Source organism: Taudactylus pleione, unplaced genomic scaffold (genome assembly GCF_031769625.1).
Source record: "Taudactylus pleione unplaced genomic scaffold, aTauple2 ptg000156l, whole genome shotgun sequence".
In the NCBI taxonomy this organism is placed as follows: domain Eukaryota; kingdom Metazoa; phylum Chordata; class Amphibia; order Anura; family Myobatrachidae; genus Taudactylus; species Taudactylus pleione.
In genome coordinates, this window is record NW_028284558.1 from 1,688,099 (window position 1) to 1,708,951 (window position 20,853).

At 44.1% G+C, this 20,853-nt stretch overlaps 1 protein-coding gene across 2 annotated transcripts in view; it reads right to left on the bottom strand.

Moving 5' to 3' along the window:
- Positions 1 to 20,853, bottom strand: part of ITGB6 (integrin subunit beta 6) — a 124,456-nt gene that overhangs the window by 86,881 nt on the left and 16,722 nt on the right. For both annotated transcript variants that reach the window (XM_088474806.1, XM_088474807.1), the window contains exons 7-8: positions 16,410 to 16,505; positions 501 to 590 (exon numbers count right to left, since the gene is read on the bottom strand). In XM_088474806.1, the coding sequence (XP_088330932.1) occupies positions 501 to 590; positions 16,410 to 16,505 (186 nt within the window). The remainder of the gene's footprint in view (positions 1 to 500; positions 591 to 16,409; positions 16,506 to 20,853) is intronic.

Genomic DNA, 20,853 nt, shown 5'->3' on the forward strand with positions numbered 1-20,853 from the left:
CGATGTCCCGATGATCGATATTCCGATATATCGTCAATTGATTTTTTTTTTAAATTATATTAATATTATTTTAAATAGATGTTCTCTACCTAAAAACAATTTCTGAGCGGTTTGTGGAAAACATATTAGCCAGTTAAGTGGTTAAATGATCTTTCTAAAAACAGGCGTAATTATGCGTATGCACAACTCTGCAGAGCCAACATTTCCATCGACCAGCCTCACTGAGCTTAGCCTATACGCGGATGCTCCTTTACTACCCAGCTACCCTACTTCAGCCAAAAATGGAGATGCTACTGAGTTATCAACAACTCAACATTCTCCATAGTTGCATGTGCTGGGATCCAGAGCATACACAGTGAGAAAACACTCAGGTTACATCCGCGGAACCGACTAGTGATAAATTCCGCATCCGCCCTGGTGTCTCCTGGCTGTTTTTTTTTTATTCAACAGTAACCAATAACATATATTAATCAGTCAGAGAAATAAAATAAAGATCTCACCTTGTATGCTGTTAAAATCAACTGCAATACATTTCCAGAATCTTTATGCAGAAGTCCAACAGTGGCTCCAGGTATCAGCTTGGCATAATTCTGCAATAAATAAAACCTAGACATCAATACATATCTGCATTGCACACTGAAAATGTTCTACAAATAATCCATCATGTTGACTGTAAAATGTGAATTGTGTTTTGTAAAAGGAAAAATTAAGGAAGCTCTTGTTCAGCCTTAAGGTTAATTTTCTGCACGACTGCAATTTGGTCTTGCTACATATTTTAAAGAAATTATTGTTAGTAAGTTGAGTACATATTGGGTTTGGATGAATGAGACACACATTGTTCATGCCCAACTCAGAACAAGGCACATTGGAGAGTAAGATTATGGTCCAACTTCACAGCTGCTTGCAGTTTGAGTTACAGCATCTGTCTGGCCAGAACCTGATAAGGAGCCAGATTCAACATATGTATAAAGCTATACATAATTAATACTTAAGTAAGGAGCCAAAACCATTACTGAATGTATTTATGGATACACAATTATTTAATTTATGTATTATTGTGGGCAATTAAATAATAAATAATGTATTTGTTTTATTTAGCAGACAATATAATAGTTAATAAATATTAAGAGACTAATATTATTTATAAATTAATTATCAGAGGCAATAATATTTTCAGGTTAATTAATTAATGATGGTGGCACCAATTAAATTGCCCACTTCTGTAGCTACAACTATCAGCATTCATGTGTCTCCAACATTTATCAATCAGTATTGTAAATCAACTCAGTGTTTGTACTCTAGAAAACCATCAAAGTTCGTCTAATAGTAGCGCCGGGCCCTGTATACACACTGTGACCTTGGCCCACAGATACAGTAAATGTCCTTTCTTATAATCAGGCTACAACTGTGAAAAAAGAAATATAAGCAGTGAAATCACAGAAAGAGCATTTGTGCTGCAATTTTATATTTTTGCAGTTTATAAATTACTTATATAGCCTATAATTTATACCTCACTAGTATATGATATATGGATAAAATAAAAAGTTAGTGCATATTAATTTCCAATCCTAGTGTACTAGCCCTTACTTTCCATTTCCATTTCCATTTCTACGTTCAAACCCCTTTACTACCAGGCCACCTAATAAATATTGATGGACTGAAGTTGCTGAATAGTAAAACAAGGTAATGGTGCTGCGACTTGGTCTCCCAGGATAACACTAATGACATCAGTGATCCGCGGTTCATGTAACTCACTTGTGTGGCCAAATAAAACAGTTGGAGGGTACATTCCCTGACTGACCATGGCTGGGGAGGATGAGGTGGGGTGGAGGGTACATTCCCTGGCTGACCATGGCTGGGGAGGATGAGGTGGGGTGGAGGGTACATACTGACCATGGCTGGGGAGGATGAGGTGGGGTGGAGGGTACATTCCCTGGCTGACCATGGCTGGGGAGGATGAGGTGGGGTGGAGGGTACATACCCTGGCTGACCAGGGCTCCCGCTGGTTCAGGTCAACTTTCTCTGGGTGCCCCTGGGAATGGACCACATATGTTTTTTACACATTTATTTACCTATCCTGTTTTCTTAAACCTAGGTTAAATATATTTTGATGAGATCATCATCCGCACATTTCTTTACAAGAGGTGCAACAGATATTCCCACAAAAACTGTTGATTGAACAAATAGTTTAGATCAAACATTTAACAAACTTGTCTGACGAACATTTTCATCTGTTTTCTGGCATTTAGGAGCAAATTGCTGATCATCATTTACTCCCATTCCTTACCAGATTTTCATTCCAACCAATCAACAAGTAAGCTGGTTGGATGTAAGTTGGTCTAGTGTGTGGCCAGCTTTAGAAGTGTATCGTGAAATACGACCTACTCTGTCCAGGCCTCATGTCAAGGAGGCAGGCTAGACTTATACATTTAAACATCCCTACGGCACATAACTCAGTCTGCCTCTCCAACCATGAGCATTAAATCACAGCAGAATCTTGCAACCTTTAGTTGGACTTCAGTTAAATCAAGTCCAAATAAAACCTTAAATCAAGTCCAAATAACGCCAGGGATCGTCTTCATTCTAATAGTTACATTCCTGAGAAAAGATAGCTGCCATCTTCTGAACTCTTTAAACATTTACCTGAGTGATTTTCTGCCAAAATTCCTTGAATACTATTCCAGCTACAAAGTTACTATTTTACTTGGAGCCCTGCCTCAAGTCATATCCAAGTTACTGTACGCTGAAAAACAAATATTTCTTAATATTGAAACACATGTCATCTGCCTGGTAACTCTGGAAGAAATGTTTATATATTGAAGTGTCACATTTCTCTGCTTAAAACCATGATTCAGCTAATTCATTCATGTGGTCAGTTCAGAAAATAATCGTATGCAGCAAACACTAAAAACAGTTGGTCACCAAAACTTTTTTTTAAATATTTTGCAGTTTGTACTTAATCCTGTCAGTGTTGACAGATTTAAATTCTGTCATGTGACCTTGCTGCAGGTAAGAGACCTCACCTACTTACAGTAGTACATATAAGGGGATGAGGCTTGTCCAAAACTGTTAAGAAGTTAAACACTTATACAAAATATATAACATATGTCTAATACTTTTTTGTCAGATCGTTTGATTCATACTAACCAACATGGGTTAATTCTTATGTGATGCAATTTATTAATTCAAATTTGACTTACGAAATATTAACCTATATGAAACAACATAGCTATTACAGATGAATCCAGATTTTGCAGACATGTGTTGAAGCTGCAGTAGCACCTGGTAAAAGATTTGACACCATAAGCTGTGCAGTCATTCTTTTTGGGGCTCCTTCAGCCATGGCGGTAAACCAGCACTGGCAATGTGAGCAGGGGACCAAACACAAGCCACAATCAAAAGATTGCAGCTTATGATTGGCCTTTCCACTCGAAGCCACCATACAAATTTGGCAATAAGAAATGTATTTGCCATATTGAGGAGCACCCAGGGCACCGGCTACAAGGGAGAGGGACACCATAGAAAAATGTTCTATGCAAGTGGTAGCACAGCTTTAAAATCACTACTGATTTACTCTAATAACAAAACATGGGCCATCAAATATCCTTGATTGAATTTAGCAGCTGTATGATAGGATCTATGAAAAGAAAACAGTTTACGTACCAAGGTCACATTTTGAGGAGTTTCCTATGTGGTAACAGGTGTTATACTTAGGGACTGCAAAAAAAACCTTCAAACATTAACTAGGGTTGTCCATCCAATATACACATGGCTTAGAGACCCCAGGTTTACTATACAAGTATAGTAACCCACCTAACAGAAATCACCTCACCTGCAGCATGTCCTGGGCTGGGATTCTATTCTTGGTGGCTTCAAAGCCACCGCATACTTACCATGGTGCAGGAAGCAGGCTTGGGGTAGGTAAGTACTTTTTTCTTTTAACAACTGCCCCTCACATGCTAAGTGGCACATTCTGAATTTTTAGTGGAGATTGGGAAGGAACGATCCAAGCGACTTCAGGTTTACAGGTCTGCTGCCGCTCTGAGAATGAAAGAGGAGTCTAGAAAGGGAACTGTAGCAAGAGGGAATATTCTCTTGGGCATAATATATTTTAACATGTTTTGCGGAACATCTGTTTGCTTCATCAGAAAATGTGCTGTATACAATTTGTAGAAAATTGAGTTTTATATCCTAAAGAGTTTGGAGTGATGATTGTCAGATACTTCCTGCAGAAACTACAAGTTGCAGGACAGCCCAGTAAGATTTGACAATGACCACCCCTAATTCCTTAAGGATATAAAAATAATCTTCTCTACTAATTATATACAGCATGTTTTCTGATGAAGCGATCAGATGTTTCGCGAAATGCGTTAAAATATATTGCTGGTATTGAATTGTGGGGAGAGATCGAAAAAATATGCAAGTGACACCTTTCATGTACAAGTTATTATTGTTTATATAGAGCCACCAGTTTAACTCAGAGCTGTGTTGTTTATATCAGTACCTGCCCCATTGGAGCTTACAGTCTAAATTCTAATATACAAGAGCGCACACACCACACACACAAGGACACGTTAATTTTTTCAGAATCCAATTAACCTACTACTATGTTTTTGGAGTGTAAGAGGAAACACATGCAAACTTGAGAAGACCATACAAACTTCACACAGATATGCCACAACTAGTAATTTAACTTGACAATTCAGTGCTGTGAGGCAGCAATGCTAACCACTAGACCACTGTGCTGCCCAGGGCGCTTATACAAAATGGATGCTGGAGAATATTTCTTTTCTATGCTTCATCAGTTACCTGACTATATATTATAGGTAAGCCTTCTACCTCATTTTTCCATCAGAATATGGCATTTGTGATAGTGTCACTATGTCATTCAGAACTAGAACCCACCCCGATCAAATATTTTGAAGATACATGTACTTTGGTTGTTGACTCTCCGGGAACTCTATTAAAGTGTTTAACTTGAAAATGCCCATCCAGCAACCCGACAAAACCTATATAGAAGAATGTTTCTTTCTTTCCTAAGAATGCATCCAGACGTAAATGGAACAATGACAGATGTAAAAAGAAGATCACATTTTCTCTGCCAGTGACCAAGTTCGTGCTGTATCAAACATTAACCATATTTTTCGGATTATTGTTTCACATTCTTTAAAATAAATTGAACATGACGTTTCATGTACAAATCACATCTGCTCCATGGCTCCTCTGTCATATGTCATTCAGTGTGTGATAAAGAAGGGGGTCACAGAATATTTTTTTCTGTAATAAAAATATGGAGTCAGATTTTTTTTCAAAAGCGTCTGTAGTGAATATTGAAATGTTTGTTTTTCATACTGAAAGGCCAAATGGTAATCTTTAAGAGAATGTTAAGACCTTTTTTGTGTATTTTATTATACATATTTATGTTACACATATTGTGACTTATGTTCCTCACCGGTCTGCTAGACCAAGCATGGCTCAGAGGATGAATGAAACACTTGCAATTCGATTTGCACAACGATTTTCTGCTGAATATATATTTTTTTATTTAAATTGAAGAAGTTGTTCAAAAGATGTTTTGAGATGTTACTGTAGGGGCTGATGTAGAGTTAGTAGAACCCCACATGCTCACGAAGGGGATATGTCTGAGGCGAACGCACTTGCGTTCGAACGTGCATCTGTTGCGGCAGCCTATGGACTAGGATATGTTAATATAGCTATCTGTCTGTCTATGTGCGTATTAGCGTGTTTTCATGCATCCTGGTCGCACTGCTCACTATTCTTTTGCGTCTGTGTTTCAGCCGTCATCATTAGTATCTGGACTAGCACCAGCCCCATGCTGGGTGTAAAAGATCAGCCTGAAAAGGGCGTCCTAACTGCGCCCGACCATCTTAAGCAAGCAGAGGAGTCGTGACACATGTCCATGACACTCCCATCAGACACAGCTGCACCATGCGACCTTACACTCACCACCCAGAAACGCCTATGTGATGCTAATCTCTGTACATATGAGATCTGACACAGTCGCATCGTGTGGGCTTGAAATAGGGAGATTCGGAATCACCCCCAATGCAAGCACACGCACATGGGCCATTGCAGACCTGCACACATTTTGCACAGATAAAACCTTACAACCAGAAAGGGTGAGTGGAGAGGCGCTCCCATGTTGGCAGAGTTCAGTAAGGGTGTGTCCACGAAAATGCTGGTGCAAACTAGGAAGTAGGTGAATAGGTGCCTGCTACGAGAAATATAATTTGCGCCTGCTACAGGGAGGGTGCAAGTCAGTGCCCCACACAGGGTCGATATGACCCTGCCGATAACAGGTTCCGGCGGCACCTGTTCCCAGATGGGGGTTCATCTGCCACGGCTCTGTGTTCTACTGCATACATTGCAGAGTGGCTTCCAAAGCGCCGCTCATCAGTGTCACATGACACATCATGCCCGTGGCACTGATGAGGTCAGGTGAGTAATCAGGGGCGGGAAGGGAGGCAGTAGGATCCGTTTGGCTTGGGTAGGCTCCGTGTGGCTTGGGTGGGGGGGTGGAGGTAACCTCCAGTGGCTTGGAGGGGGCCCCCACAACTTAGTTGCCATGGGGTCCCCACAAGTCTTAATCCAACCCTGGTGCAGGTACAAACTGTTGATGATGACAATGCAAAGGCATGCACATCTCAAGATGTGTATAGCTCCACATACAGCATGTGCAGATAGACTTTATTTTTTCATACACTTTTCTTTTGGGGATTTATGCCCATTTTGCTATCAACTCTGCATCAGACCACATTGGGGTCAATTAGCCCCTCAAGGCCCTATCACAAAAATGAAGTTATGCCCACACCATTTTATTGTAGTAGGTATGTGTCCCCAATGATTAGCCTAACTGAGAGTGCCACCCCTGGTACATGTTGATTGATTTGTGGCAGGATTGATGAATTTAATTACCTGCTAAAATGCCCAGGATTTTTTATTTTATTTTAATTTGTAATCAGTGAGCCTGTTCCAGGTCTCTTCTACTATCAGTGTAAACTGTTAGATCCATGTTACACTAGATCTTTCATTGCTGGCAGAGAGGAGAGACAGATCTCCTTTGTGTCTGCTTCGGAATTCCTGGCCAGAGGAAAATCTCGGATGCCCATGCTTAGCCTATTGAACTGTACATCAATGCTGAATTAGGACCCTATAGTGCTGTAGGCAAGGTAATTTAGGCCCAGCTCCTCTAATCATCACTGCCAAAATGCCTTTCCCATAGCATTCTCTTTTCTCCATACCACTCTACTTATTTGCCCTATACCTGCTACTTACCTTACACATGTCACCAAGATTATTTCTCATTTTCCCTACTTGTACTCAAAATGAAAACACATATATATATATTGTTAGTGCTGTTATTTCAACATTACACTTATTGTGTAATTATTAACTGATAATTATTCTCCTTTCCCTTTACATTTTGTTAAACTTATTTTTATTGGGGTCTGCAGATAGTGACAGCAGCTGCACCTCCCCATTTGCCAAGCTGTACTCTCTCTTTGAAATGGAATCGGTATGTAATGCCAATGGATGTATTGCCGGCAGACTAAATACCGACGCTGGAAGCCCGAACCGTCAGGATCCCGACTGGGGCAGGTAAGTACCCTAACCCTCCCCTCTCCCCCCTAACCCTCCCTTAGTGGTGCCTAACCCTAACCTCCCCCCGGTGATGCCTAACCCTAACCTCCCTCGTTGATACCTAACCCTAACCCCCCCTTCCCGCACCCTAAACCTAACACTTCCGGGATGGGGGTGTCTAACCCTAACCTAAAGCTCGACAGATATAAACTCTATTCAGTCAAAAATGTCGACATTGAATAAATGTCAACAGTATAAATGTAGACACAATTTAAATGTCGACAGTCAAAATGTAGACACAGTTAAAATGTCAACAGTCATAAGGTCGACAACCAAAATGTCGACAGATCCGCTGCTGAAATCTGGTGGCTGCTTAAAGTTGAAAGGCATCTCAGACGCTGCTAATAGCTGGTGGCTCAGACAGCTGTGAGAGCCGCCAGGCTAGGAGTGGCCCCAAACCTCTCAGCCTGGGCTGGAGTGGAAAATAGGTGGAAAATACGGCGTGAAATTCCCCTTATTTTCCAACAACCAGCACTGGACTGAACCAGCCAGGAGGCTGACGCTATAATAGGGAGACACAGTGTGGGTTCCCCCTGCCATAATGGCAACCAGCCCCAAACTGGTCATTCCAGGGTTGACGATCCTCAGAAAGTTGAGACTTCAAAAATAAAATGAGGTCACTCCTCCCAAGGAACTACCAGCTCTGGGCTGAAAGTCCGGAGCTATTCCCTGCATCTCTGGTGGCAGGGGGTGCATAATTAATGGTAAAAGATTAATTATTAATATTGTTTGTTACAGGAAGACTACAAGTGCCAGCACGTCAGCCCTGGTATACCGGCACTTGTGGAACAACAAACAGTTTACTGTTAGGATAATTGGTGCTGCGGGCCCATCTGCCAGAGTCAGTCACTGTGACTAGCGGCAGGATGGCAGCAGCTGTAGCACAGAATTCAGATGGGGGCAGGTTACGGGAGTTGCATGCCCCTGGCCATCTTCTCATAAGAGGGCAGAGGCTTCAGTCTGGAGACCACCCTCATCCCCTTACTGACAGCTTTTCCTTCCCTGCCCCAGCTCTCCTCCTGCTTTTACTCCTTCTCCTCCAGCTTCCAATGTACCCCTGTGGTGCCTGGAATACTTACTGCTTCCACAGTAAGAGACACACAGAAGTTTCCTCTGTGTTCCTCTGCCCCCTCCCACCAAAATGTGCCTCTCACAACCATCACTTCCCAAGTGAACCTCTGATCCCCCTCCCCAAGTATGCCCCTCATGCTCTTCTCTCCCCAAGTGCGCCTCTACTACCCCTCCTCAAGTGTACTTCTGCCAGGTCCCTCCCCAAGAGTGAGTGTGAACCCCTCCACTTCTCATGTATGCTTCTGAACCCATGACTCCAATGTGTGCATTTGACTACCCCTACCTATGTATTTCTTTGACCCATACCCAAATGTGATAATGCCCACGGCCAAGGACCGCCGATCCTAAGTAGCATGGACAACTGAAGATAAGACTGTGTTCAATGCCAATTAACTGGCCTATGGCACTCATTCAGAGTCGTACGCTCTGAGCAGAGCGCACGCTCTGAATGAGGGCCGCCCTCCATAATTATGGAGCGTCCTCCTGGACGCTCGTATAGCTGTGGGTCACCACCCATAGCCTATATGAGCGTGCAGTTTGATGGCCGCGATGGTCTTGTCAATCAACATCGACAGCACGCCCCCTTTGATCAGACACAACGAGCGAAGGAAAGTCCTTCGCTCGTCGCGTCTGGCGCATGCGCACGACGGAGCTCCCGTCGTCGTGCGCATGCGCAGTGCACAACATCGACCCACTTGCGAGCGGACAGCCGCTTGCGAGTGGGTCTGAATCAGGCCCTATGTTCCTTTAATAAGTCATTTGGCCTTTTTCTCATTTCAAATTACTCTATAGTATATAACCCTGCTAATGCCAGTTGTTGTTGGACTTGTGTGTTCAACTGGGCTAGGGGGAGGATGAGGGTAGTCCTGCCTGTTTTGTCTGTACTGAGCCAATCAGATTCTAGCTAACATTTTATAGAATGTACTAGACAAATGATAGCTTGAATCTGATTGGTTGCTATGGGCAACATCTCCAATAGTTCTCTTTAGAAGGTTTGATAAATTTCTCCATATGTGCCACATTCCAACTAGCACATAACAAAAGCGGTGAAACCAGAGATTTGGCTATTTTTTTCCCACATTCATTTCCATAGGGCTATGCAATATATGTTAATAGGACATTGAAATGAATGGGACACTGATATGAATAGTGAATGGTGTACCACAGCATTGTTAGCTGATTTTCAAACATCAGCATGGATTCAATTACTTTTTATTGATGAATGATGAATGTAGGGAGTCAAGTAAGTGAAACTGCTTGTGACTGACTCACTGCCATTCTATGGCTGGGCTCCGAGCGAGCATTTGTGTTTTTCTTTTTCTTTACGGGGCAAATACTAATGAAGATTTCCATTAGTAATTTAAGAATATTTCCTGTGGATCACATCTTCCCATGGGATATCAGTGCAGATGATGATTTCCCGTGGATTTACATTTACAGATGAAGATAGCATGTATTATGAATGGAATATATTATTTTTTAAGTAAAATTATTTTTTGTTGTGGGAGTTATTTCTCATTACCCAGGCACCCAGCCCATTGGGGTCCGGGAAGCTCACCAGCATTCTTCATGAGCTCCAACCCTGTAGTGACCAACTGGGAACTGGTCTCCACTAGAGCGGGGAGAGCTCACGATCATTGTCTCCCTAATCCAGGCCTGCCTGTTGTTGAGCATGTGGGCTCCACTGGTTTTTACATTCTCCTTTACTTTGTTTTACATAACACAGAACACTTTGGCTGATCACAGAGACACAGGAAATATTGCTCATTATAAACTCATTTCATTTTAAACCCAGTGTTCTTGTTCTAGGAAAAACATCATTAATCAAAGGCTAATTTAATTCTACATATTAAATCATTGTGTAGGCTAGATTCACCAAAGCAGTATACAAAGCACAACAATAATATCTATCTGGAATAAATATACTGTAACATTTTAAAATGCCAGGCTTGTTGCATGGAACCCTGTGCATCAAAACCCTTTATTATTCTGCCAACATTGTTGGCCAGACCTGCATTTCACCAGGTACATCACATATTGTAATGTTAGCTTACTCAGAACCCAATCTGTGTAAAACAAAGCTCAGTGTATTTGCGGTGGTCCTTTTTCTCCGAGAGCTGGATATGCTCACTGGTATCCTATTGCCCACAGAGTTATAGGATTCTTATCCTGCCTCATTGTAGAGCAGGCCTGGTCAACTTGTGGCTCTCCAGCTGTTTTAACACTACAAGTACCAGCATGACTTGCCACAGTTTTAGCAATCCGTAGTAGCAAAACTGTGGCAGGGCATGCTGGGACTTGTAGTTTCAAAACAGCTGTAGGCCTTCTATAGAGGAAAACCCATGAAGGAGAACTTGGAGACAACGTCAGATTCTACAGGGTTAGGGAGCAGATCTACAATGGTGGTAATATAGGAGACAAAAGGTCTAATTTATCAACTAGTGATATTCTTTTTATACCTCGTTACTAATTTTAAATGGTGCTCTAGCCAATTAGCTCCTAACTGTCATGTATGAAAAATTACAGTTAGGAGCTGATTGAAATTACATTTGGGAGCTGATTGGTTGGAACACCATTTAAAATTAGTAAGGAGTGATAACAAGAATAATACTTGTTGATAAATGAGGCCCAACGAGAGGTCTAATACTAAGCCAAAGGTAAGTCAGCAGGAAATAAGCTCAAAACAGACATTAAGGCCAAGACAGGCATCATTGTCGAATCTATGGGTCAGCAGAAAATTATATGGTTAGCTAGGGTAGTACTAAGAGCTATAACCAAATTAGAACAATAGTGTTTACACTACAGTAGCTATACTGGACAAAGATTTAGATTTGTCCTTTCCAGAAACCATGGCTACATTTTTCTGTAAACAGTTCTTAAATAAAGGATCTGTAGGACTATATGCCAATTCTGTGAAATCATATGTGCACTATGATATCTGATGACGCTGGATTGAGTGAAGTGGTAAATACCATAGAAAATGTGATTCTTGATGTTCCAATATTTGTAGAGGTGCTTGGGGCCTCATTCAGCTTGGTTCACAAGTCTGTGTTCGCATGCACCCGGCCGATGTTTGCGTTCTGCGCATGCGTATGCACTGCAGTGTGCGTGTGCGAACCGGCCACTGTGATCATGAAAGCGAACGCAGCGGACACACAGAGCCACTGAGAAGTGATTGACGAGAAGTGCCGCTTGCGGGTGAAGAGGGGGGTGGTCGAAGGAATGCCGGCGTGCCTCTGCGTTTGAACGCTGTTACAGGGGTTCAACTGTGTAACGCAGGAGATATTACTGAAATCTCCTGGTTACAGTTGTCCCACGATAATTTCCACAGTCCCCAAACTTTAATATGGGGATGTAAAAATTATGTAATTCATCAAGTTGTTTTTGGAACTTGGTGGTGTTACTCTATGCCATACTGATCATGTTAACCCAATGCACAAGGTTTACAAGTGGCATAGTGGCATATTGGCAGCTATCATCCTTATCTTGTGCGTCTCAATAATGGCCAACTGCTCCATCTCCTTTGTGAGGACATCATTGATCATGTTAATCATACGCGCAAGGTTTTTCAAAGGCAGAACGGCAATGATCTCAGGCAAACACCTCTTTATCACTGGGGAGTAGAGGAGCTTCATGTCATGGAGGATCACCTTGGTGTTATCAGTGAACTTCCTGGGGGGCAGCATGGCTGGTAATTTCTTAAAGTTTACACGGCAGCTTGTGCAGCAGAGGTAACTTTTTAGATCCCTCCTTGCTGTGTTCTGGCTGCCTGCAACTGCCAGCTTCACACTTGTCCCTCCCCCTGGCTCCACTGTTCTCACCGCCGAATGAGTGCAGTCTTCATGCCAGTGGTGGGTGTCAGCGCTCTGGCCGGTCCCGTCACTTTTCTCCTGTTGTTCCGGTTTTCTGAGAATTTTTGCAGACTACCTTAATGCTGCACATGCGCAGCCTGAAGACAGGCTGTGAAGAGTCTACGAAGACTGGAGCAGCAGGAGAAAAGTCTCTCACATCTGAAAAGCTGACTCCGCAGAAAGAGTGTTTTGGAAGTGATGGTTTAGGTAACAAGGCATGATGAATGCCTCCGAAAGGTTTTATAAACTTGCGTTGAGTTTAAAACATAATTATCACTAGTACCATGGCTTAAAGTGGTCCTGGAGAGGTGATGGAACTCATCTCTCCCGCCGCCTAACCCCCCCCCAGGGGCGCCGAGAGGGGGTGGAGCAGGTACAAATTACCCGGAGCCGAGCTTGCTGGAGGGGCCTGGCGGAGGCAGTGATCAAGCTGATCGCGCCCCCCTCTGGTTATGCGCCGGGCTGAGGGGGCTCACTGCGCCCCCCTGCACGGCAAAACTTTTTTTATTAACCGAAGTGGGCGTGGCCACGCCTACCGTGATTAGGCCATGCCCCTTTTTTACCTGGGGCCGTCGCGGCTCTTGATGGGCCTGTCACCCCCGCTACTCTAGCCTGATAGGCCAAACTAAGTGTGAAAACTGTTCTTTACACACACACACACACTGTTGTGTATAGGGAATTGTAAAGTGAATGGCTGGGGGCCATCAGCTGAGACTTCAATGGTAGATTACTTAAAAAGAAAAAATTATGTTCTATATCAGTGTTATTTTTCTGCCTTGTTTTTTTATGGGTTCCCCACAAACTAGTCTATGTCACTTGGATGCCCAATTTTTTGTTGCAACCCCTATGTATTGCCTTCTCTTGATTCTTTCCTTACCTAATATGCTGGTTTCTCTGAAGATATTGAGCCTCCCTAGGCAGACAGTGAGTGTCTCTCTGTCTGTGGGACTTCTGTGCAGGTACTTGGTGGAGGTGGAACTAGTTCCACCTACCATTAGAGGTGACGGAACTCCTTTCCACCCCGTTCCTGCTCACTTTAACCCCTGACTAGTACTAATTATGTAATGATGAATAGGCCTCTATGTCTTAAAACAAATAATTTAAAAAATGAATTCCAGCATTGGAATACAATAGGGATGCTGCCCTATAAATCAGTCTACTATTAATTTACAGGTTTTTTTTATTGAGGGATGGCTGCCTCCTGAGCACCTGCACTTTCAGGTGTAATCCTTTATGGGAAAAAGTGGTATAATAGTATAGTTTCTGGAGTGCTTCCTCTGTGGCTCCTGACACCCTGTTTAATCTGCTCCTTAAAGTTGCTTGGGGAGCCCTTCCATGGAGCAACTAGGAACCCCATACCACTATGCAGCTTAAGGGCTCCATACATCAGCCGGCCATTTTACCGATTCCCTCATCCAACCAGAACTGTCGATCTGCCGATCAGAAATGCTGATCGTCAGCCATCGATGATTGCCGATCCAAAGGGGATCACGATCATATTTTGATCGTGAACAGTAAAACCGTGATGTTGGATTTCACCGGTGAACGGACCCTGGTGTCTGGGGGTTGGGGAATTGGCCCAATACATTGCAGATGTATGGGCTACCTTTAAACATACACTCATAAGGGTATGCGGTCAATATCCAGGGATTCCGGAAGTCAGAATGCCGACGCCGGAATCCCGACACCTGTCTGAAACCTGGCGCCGGCATCCAGGCCAGCGGAATACCAAAGGTAAGTTGCGGGGTCAGGGAGTGGGTTAGCTTTAGTGGTTAGGGTTAGGCACTAGGCAGAGGGTTAGGCACTAAGGGGGAGGGTTAGGTTTAGGGTGCGGGGAGGGGGAGGTTAGGTTCAGGCACCAGGGAGGAAGGGTTAGGGTTAGAGTAGGGAGAGGGGGAGGGTTAGGTTACCAATTGACACCTGTCGGGATGCCAGCGTCGAGATTCTGAACGCTGGGATCTCAAGCAGCGGCATCCCTTACCCATCCTCCCATAAGAGCCCACCAAAAAACTTTTTAATATATAATTTGAATGTTTTCAATGTGTTTTTATGTTTAATAAATAAAAATAATTATGCTGCACTATAAGTTGAGCCTGTGTGTTGTTTACTGGAAACGTTCAATAGGTGCACTGGGCACTTAAGGAAATAGCAGACAGCAGCTCCTCCCACTGCACTGGAATTGGAATTTTGTTTATATGAGATGTATCAAAATGGATTACAGGTAAACTCCCTCATGTCTATAAAATGGGATGTAGTTGGCATCCCGGCGTGCGGGATGCCAGCGGTCTGTATACCGGTGCCGAAATCCCGACAGGTTGGGTACTGACACCAGTATCCCAACCGCGGGCATCCTGAAGGTAAGAATTGGGGTGTTAAGGGGAGGTTAGGGTTAGGCATCAGGGGGAGGTTAGGTTTAGGCATTGGGGAGGGGGTCTTAGGTTTAAGGTACGGGGAGGGAGAGGTTAGGTTTAGGCACTATTGGGGGGAGGTTAGGGTTAGGCACTGGGGAGGGAGGGTTAGGGTAGGGATTAGGAAAATACTTATGTGCGTTCCTTATGGGTGTTAGGATTCTGGCTGTCGGGATGCTGCTGTCTGTATTCTGACCAGCGGCTCCCGACAGCCAGGATTCCATACCCAACCCCTAGAAAATATATTTGTATGCAGAACCAGGGGAGTATTATAACTGGGGGAGCCCGTGTGCAGTGGGTCCCTTCACCATGAAGCGGACCTGGTCGCTTCCCCCCCCCCACCTCCTATACCAGAGGAAATGTGCCTCCAGTGTGGTGTGCCGGCTCCCTATGATTCTCCTTCCTATGCTTCTCTTTCTGGTGATAAACTCGGAAAGACGACGCCTGCGCAGAAGGGAGCAAAGACTCTGGCACAGTGCCAGGCTCTTTGCTAGCTCCTGTGCGACAGCACTAACAAGATAACGCCAAGAGGAGCATAGGGAGCCAGGACACCACACGCGAGGCTCAGTGGTAGGTCCTTGGTGCAGGGTGTGCAGTGCGGGTCCCTCCTGCACCCAACCACTTCTGCAGAAATTCTGGCTGCAAGGTGCCATCCCAAACACCCTGCTAGTTAGATGCAGGGACCATGGGTGCCGCCCACAGGGCTCTGCACTCTGTGTGGTGGCACCACTCACACACCCCTAGTTAAGAAACCCAGAATTCAATGCATATATAATATATTCTCTAAGTGTTTTTTTTATATATATAAACACTTTAGTAAAATGATTATAGCACTGACCTGCCCTGAAGCGCCTGACATCTTTGGGTTTGAATACGGTAAGTCTTTTGCCTACAGAGGGCCACCTGTATCACATCATCTTGCCAACCTCATCACATTTATAAAGAGTACCAGAAAACAATAATTGAAGCCTGATGGCTTCTGATGTGGCAGCGAGCACCAGAGAACCTACTACGGCTGCTAACAAAGCTGGTAGGTGCTTCAGAACAGTTAAGTGCTAAACTGTATTATAATTATATGCACTGTACTAGTAGAGAGTAAAATAATAAAAAAAAACATAGAATAACATATTTATTTGCAATCAGCTTGATAATAGAACTCTTGACTATGCAATATATATTGTTACATCTTGTTATAGTATGTCCTGTAAAAGCAATATTTTATATACGCATAATGCTTTGGTTACAGAATGCCTAAAATCACATAAAATAATACCGCTATGATGACAAGTATTTCCTTTACCTTTATAGCTTTATACAAATAACAAGGTTCATTTCACATTAAAATACCTAGATTGTCTAGCAGTAGAGAAGTACTGTAATGAATGCGATGAAATTCCAGCACATGTTTCATTCTTACCTGGTATAATGGAACCTGATTTTGAGTTACAGCAAAAATGAGCAGAATATTATTCTCCACCAGTTTCTCTATCAGCTGACCCAGCGTTGGATATTCCTGGAAGACAGGAAACAGCACATTCTGCATAACTGTATAAGTCAACAGAAACCCACTTACTGGCTATACAGGAAAGTTTCAAACATTTGGGCCTCATTTAGACTGTGATGACATGTGAGTTGTGCATAACTTTAGATATCTCCGTATATATGCCCAACTTAAAACACAGCGATTTTTCTATGTCAGGCATAAGTCAGACGTGCCAATGCATCTATATATGGGTCTGATTCACAGATGGACGGATTTGCAGAGCTGCACACAAGAGGCTGGGCAAATCCATCCATCTCAGATACTAATACAGAAGGAGGCGACCAGACTCAACCAGGCTTGCCTACCATCCCTTATTTGGCCAGGAGCCTCCCGAATATCGGGTGCTGCTCCTGGCCCACCGGAAAGACAGGCAAGCCTCCCGACATTCCCCAACCCTCCCGACCTCCCCCCAGAATACATTAGAAATCCCTGCAGCTGGGGGGGGTGTGACGTGATTCACGCTGAATCGCGTCATCGTGGCCCCGCCCCCTGCTTCACAGTGCCGAAAATAACGGCATTGTGAAGAGGGGGCGGGGCCACAATGACGCGATCGTGTGGCCCCACCCCCAATTTGTCACAGCTGTCCGGATATGCCCCCCACTGTTAACCGACAATCAGCTCCCTCCCGGAAGGAGGCAGCTGATTGTCGGCAAGTATGGACTCAACCCTGCCCTGCCCCCCAAATGCCACAGTATATCAATCATGCTGTGGCTTGGGGGCGCCTGCGGGCAAAGTCGCAGGATCCGTTCTGCACATGCGCAGACCCCTCAACATCAGAGATGTCATATACACATGAATGAATAATGTCTTGACGGTGTTAGATCTAAATTTAATTAAGTATTCACACCCAAACATTTGATGCTTATTGTTTCATGAATTAAATATTAGCAAATAGAAAAAATATTCCAACCCCCTGTTCAACCCGCACAGTAGTATACCCATGCCCCTGTCCCAATGTGCCCCTTTTGTGCCAGGGATTCAGTGGAAAGACCTTCTGCGGGAACATTGTTACTACTCAGCAATAAGGCTGGAGAGCATTAAATGGATAGCATATTATGTGACCATGGATTCTAGACTGATCAGGTTAGAATGCCCATCCCGGTACCTATCTAGATTGGGGGGAGGGGCAGAGATTGAAACCACTACAACGTGGGTCCCCCCGAAGAGTCCTGTAGTATTTAATATCAGCACATGATAAAGGCAGAAAAGGTCATCTGCGAAGAGCATTTATTGTACTTCACAAAATATAGGTGCACATTTTTCCAAATGTAAGACCCTTCCTCTTCTTATATCTCATGACAAAATTAGATGAGAGCTGTATAAGCCTGAGGCTGTATACGAGTCCTATTTTTTTTGTGATTGACTAGTAACTGGTTACTACAATAGGTAGATTCTCTTTTTAGTTAGATCCTTTATTGGTTCCATTTAGCTTATAGGGTTGTTACGGGCAGCTTTGTTAATGCCACTATATAAGGTCCATTTGAATCTGGTTCTGCCTCTTTTCAGCTGGAAAGTCCCTCCTTCCTGCCCAAAACCTTGCTCATATATTTTGTTTGTCTGTCTTTACTAATCTACTCAATGCAACTAGAGGGAAGGTGCTATAAACCAGCGGACACATGCGGCGTAAGTGGTCATTGTGGGACACTTACCCATTTGGAGGACAGCACTTTTGTGCAACCTATGGTGGGGGCGACATTGGGCGTTTCACTTTGTGTAGGCACCCATAATGTGCCATAGCAAAGAGTGTTGAGCCCTTCACAGTACGGGTTGCACCAATAAGGTGGGGACATTTTAGTAGTAGATTGGCTATAACTATGTGCTTTGTAGTGTCTTCTTTGCCACCCTTTAAGTAATAAAATCTGTTCATTTATTTAATAAAAGCAGTGACCTTAATTATTTTATAAAAGCTGTGACCTTATTCCAACCCAGTCGTGCCAGTGTCATTATTTTTTAACATTGATAAGTTAGTTATTGGGATGTACTAATCTTTGGAGAGATAAAGTACCAACCAATCAGCTCCTAACTGACATTTTTCAAACACAATCTGTAAAGTGACCGTAAGGAGCTGATTAGTTGGTACTTTATCTCTCTCCACTTTCTCTCTCCAAGGCTTAGTACATCTACCCCTGGTTATTATGTTAATTACAATAAATGAACCTTATAATCTAGCAATACAAATTGAAATCGACTTTTGGCACTGCTATGCCAAATGAGGTTCAACGTTATGACCACTTTGTACTTCAGTAGATAATGCCTTCATTCCACCCAACATATGCCCTCGGTCTGTGTAAACTTCGTTATGTGGTCATCTTGCTCCTCAAAAATATGCACTTTGGTGGAATTCAGCTTGCTGGACAGACGTCCCACCTCTACTACACTGCACACTGCTCTGCAGTTCCTTGTCTGACAAAACAGGGAACATGAGTTTTCCATTCCCTCTCAGCAGTTTTGAATCACTATAATGGTATGTCAGACACTTGACTTTTTGGGGCTTACAGCGACAGAGAGGAGCAGGGCCCAGAGCAGGACAGGTACCACCTACATGGATCCGCTCAACTGCTGGATCCCATAGCAACTGCCACTACATCTACCACGGTAGTTACTCCTTCGTTGATGGTCATACTGGGACAACTACTGTACATAATTAAGGAATCTACATTTCAAAACATTTCTATAGCTGTAAGTCAAAGAGCTTTAACACCATTTCTGTGTCAGTTCCCTTTTACTTTAACATCTTCCTAGGTCAGGCTCTGTAACTTTCACACCTCTCCCAATCCTGTTCTCTTTCTTCAGCAATTTCTATAATTATTAAACAGAGATGTGCGCAGATCCTCGTGTTTTTGTTTTATCTCATCGTATTGTGTTATGGATTTGGCAAAACCACCCTCAAGTGTTTTGTTTTTAGTTTTGAATCTGCATTTCTTAAAAAATTGATAAAAACAACTAAAATTGTGTAATTTGGGCCTGTTTCTGTTCCTATAGTATTATTAACATAAATAACATTATTTCCAGTAAATTCTGACCACCTAACAGCTCACAATGGGGGAGATGTATTAAGCGCCAAAGCGGCATCAGTGCACGTTATGTGCACTGACACCGTTTCTCCCAGATGCGCCCCTGTCATTTACCAGCAAACCCCCCGATGTATGATTGGGGGTTTGGCGGTAAATGACAGGGGCGCTACGCTGATAGCCTGGGCCATGTATGAACGGTCAGATCGCCTGACCGTTCGGGCCGCTGTAGCTGTCGCTATCGACAGCTACAGCCTGGCGATGCCCTATCCCCACAGCAGGGACAGCGCTGTCCCTGCTGCAGGGGCTACTGACTCCAGGGCTACACTTGGGATCTCGCGATACTTGCGAGATCCTGCGCATGCTCAGTGGAGCCGGCAAGGACTGAGAAACAGCGCATCAGCACTAGGCTGGATTGCAGGTGCTAGCTAGTGTCTGACAAATATACACCTGAGCCTGTTTGCACTGGATTGCAGGTACTGGCTAGTGTCTGACAAACATACACGAGAGCCTGTTTGCTATGGATTGCAGGTGTTAGCTAGTGTCTGACAAACATACACGAGAGCCTGTTTGCACTGGGGCCTGTGTGGATGCCGGACACGTGGTACTTAGCCATACAATTTACAACACCTAATCATCAAGCCGGGTCGGGAGCTGCAGTGGCAGCAAGACCTTGGCCCTCATTCAGAGCCGTACGCTCTGAGCAGAGCGCACGCTCTGAATGAGGGCCGGCCTCCATGAAAATGGAGCGTCCTCCTGGACGCTCGTATAGCTGTGGGTCACCACCCACAGGCTATACGAGCGTGCAGTTTGATGGCCGCGATGGTCGTGACCATCGCGACCATCGAAACTGCGAGCCGGAGCCTGTGGTTGAGGTTTTCAACCGCAAGCTCCGGAGTGATTTTGGCTCTATCAGAGCCAAAATCACTCCCACTGACATCACTAGTGATGTCAGTGGGCCGGCTTCTGACGGGAGGCGTTCCCGTGGGAACGCCCCCGTCAGGGAGGCACGCCCCCGGCACGCCTACCTAAGGGGGCGTGCTGTCAATCAACATCGACAGCACGCCCCCTTTGATCAGACACAACGAGCGAAGGACTTTCCTTCGCTCGTCGCGTCTTGCGCATGCGCACGACGGAGCTCCCTCCGTCGTGCGCATGCTCAGTCCAGAACATCGACCCACTTGCGAGCGGACAGCCGCTCGCGAGTGGGTCTGAATCAGGCCCCTTGTGTTTTAGCTCCAGAGTGAAAAAACCACCAGGACTCACTACCACCATACAAGGCGCACAGGAGACTCGCTGCAGGTACC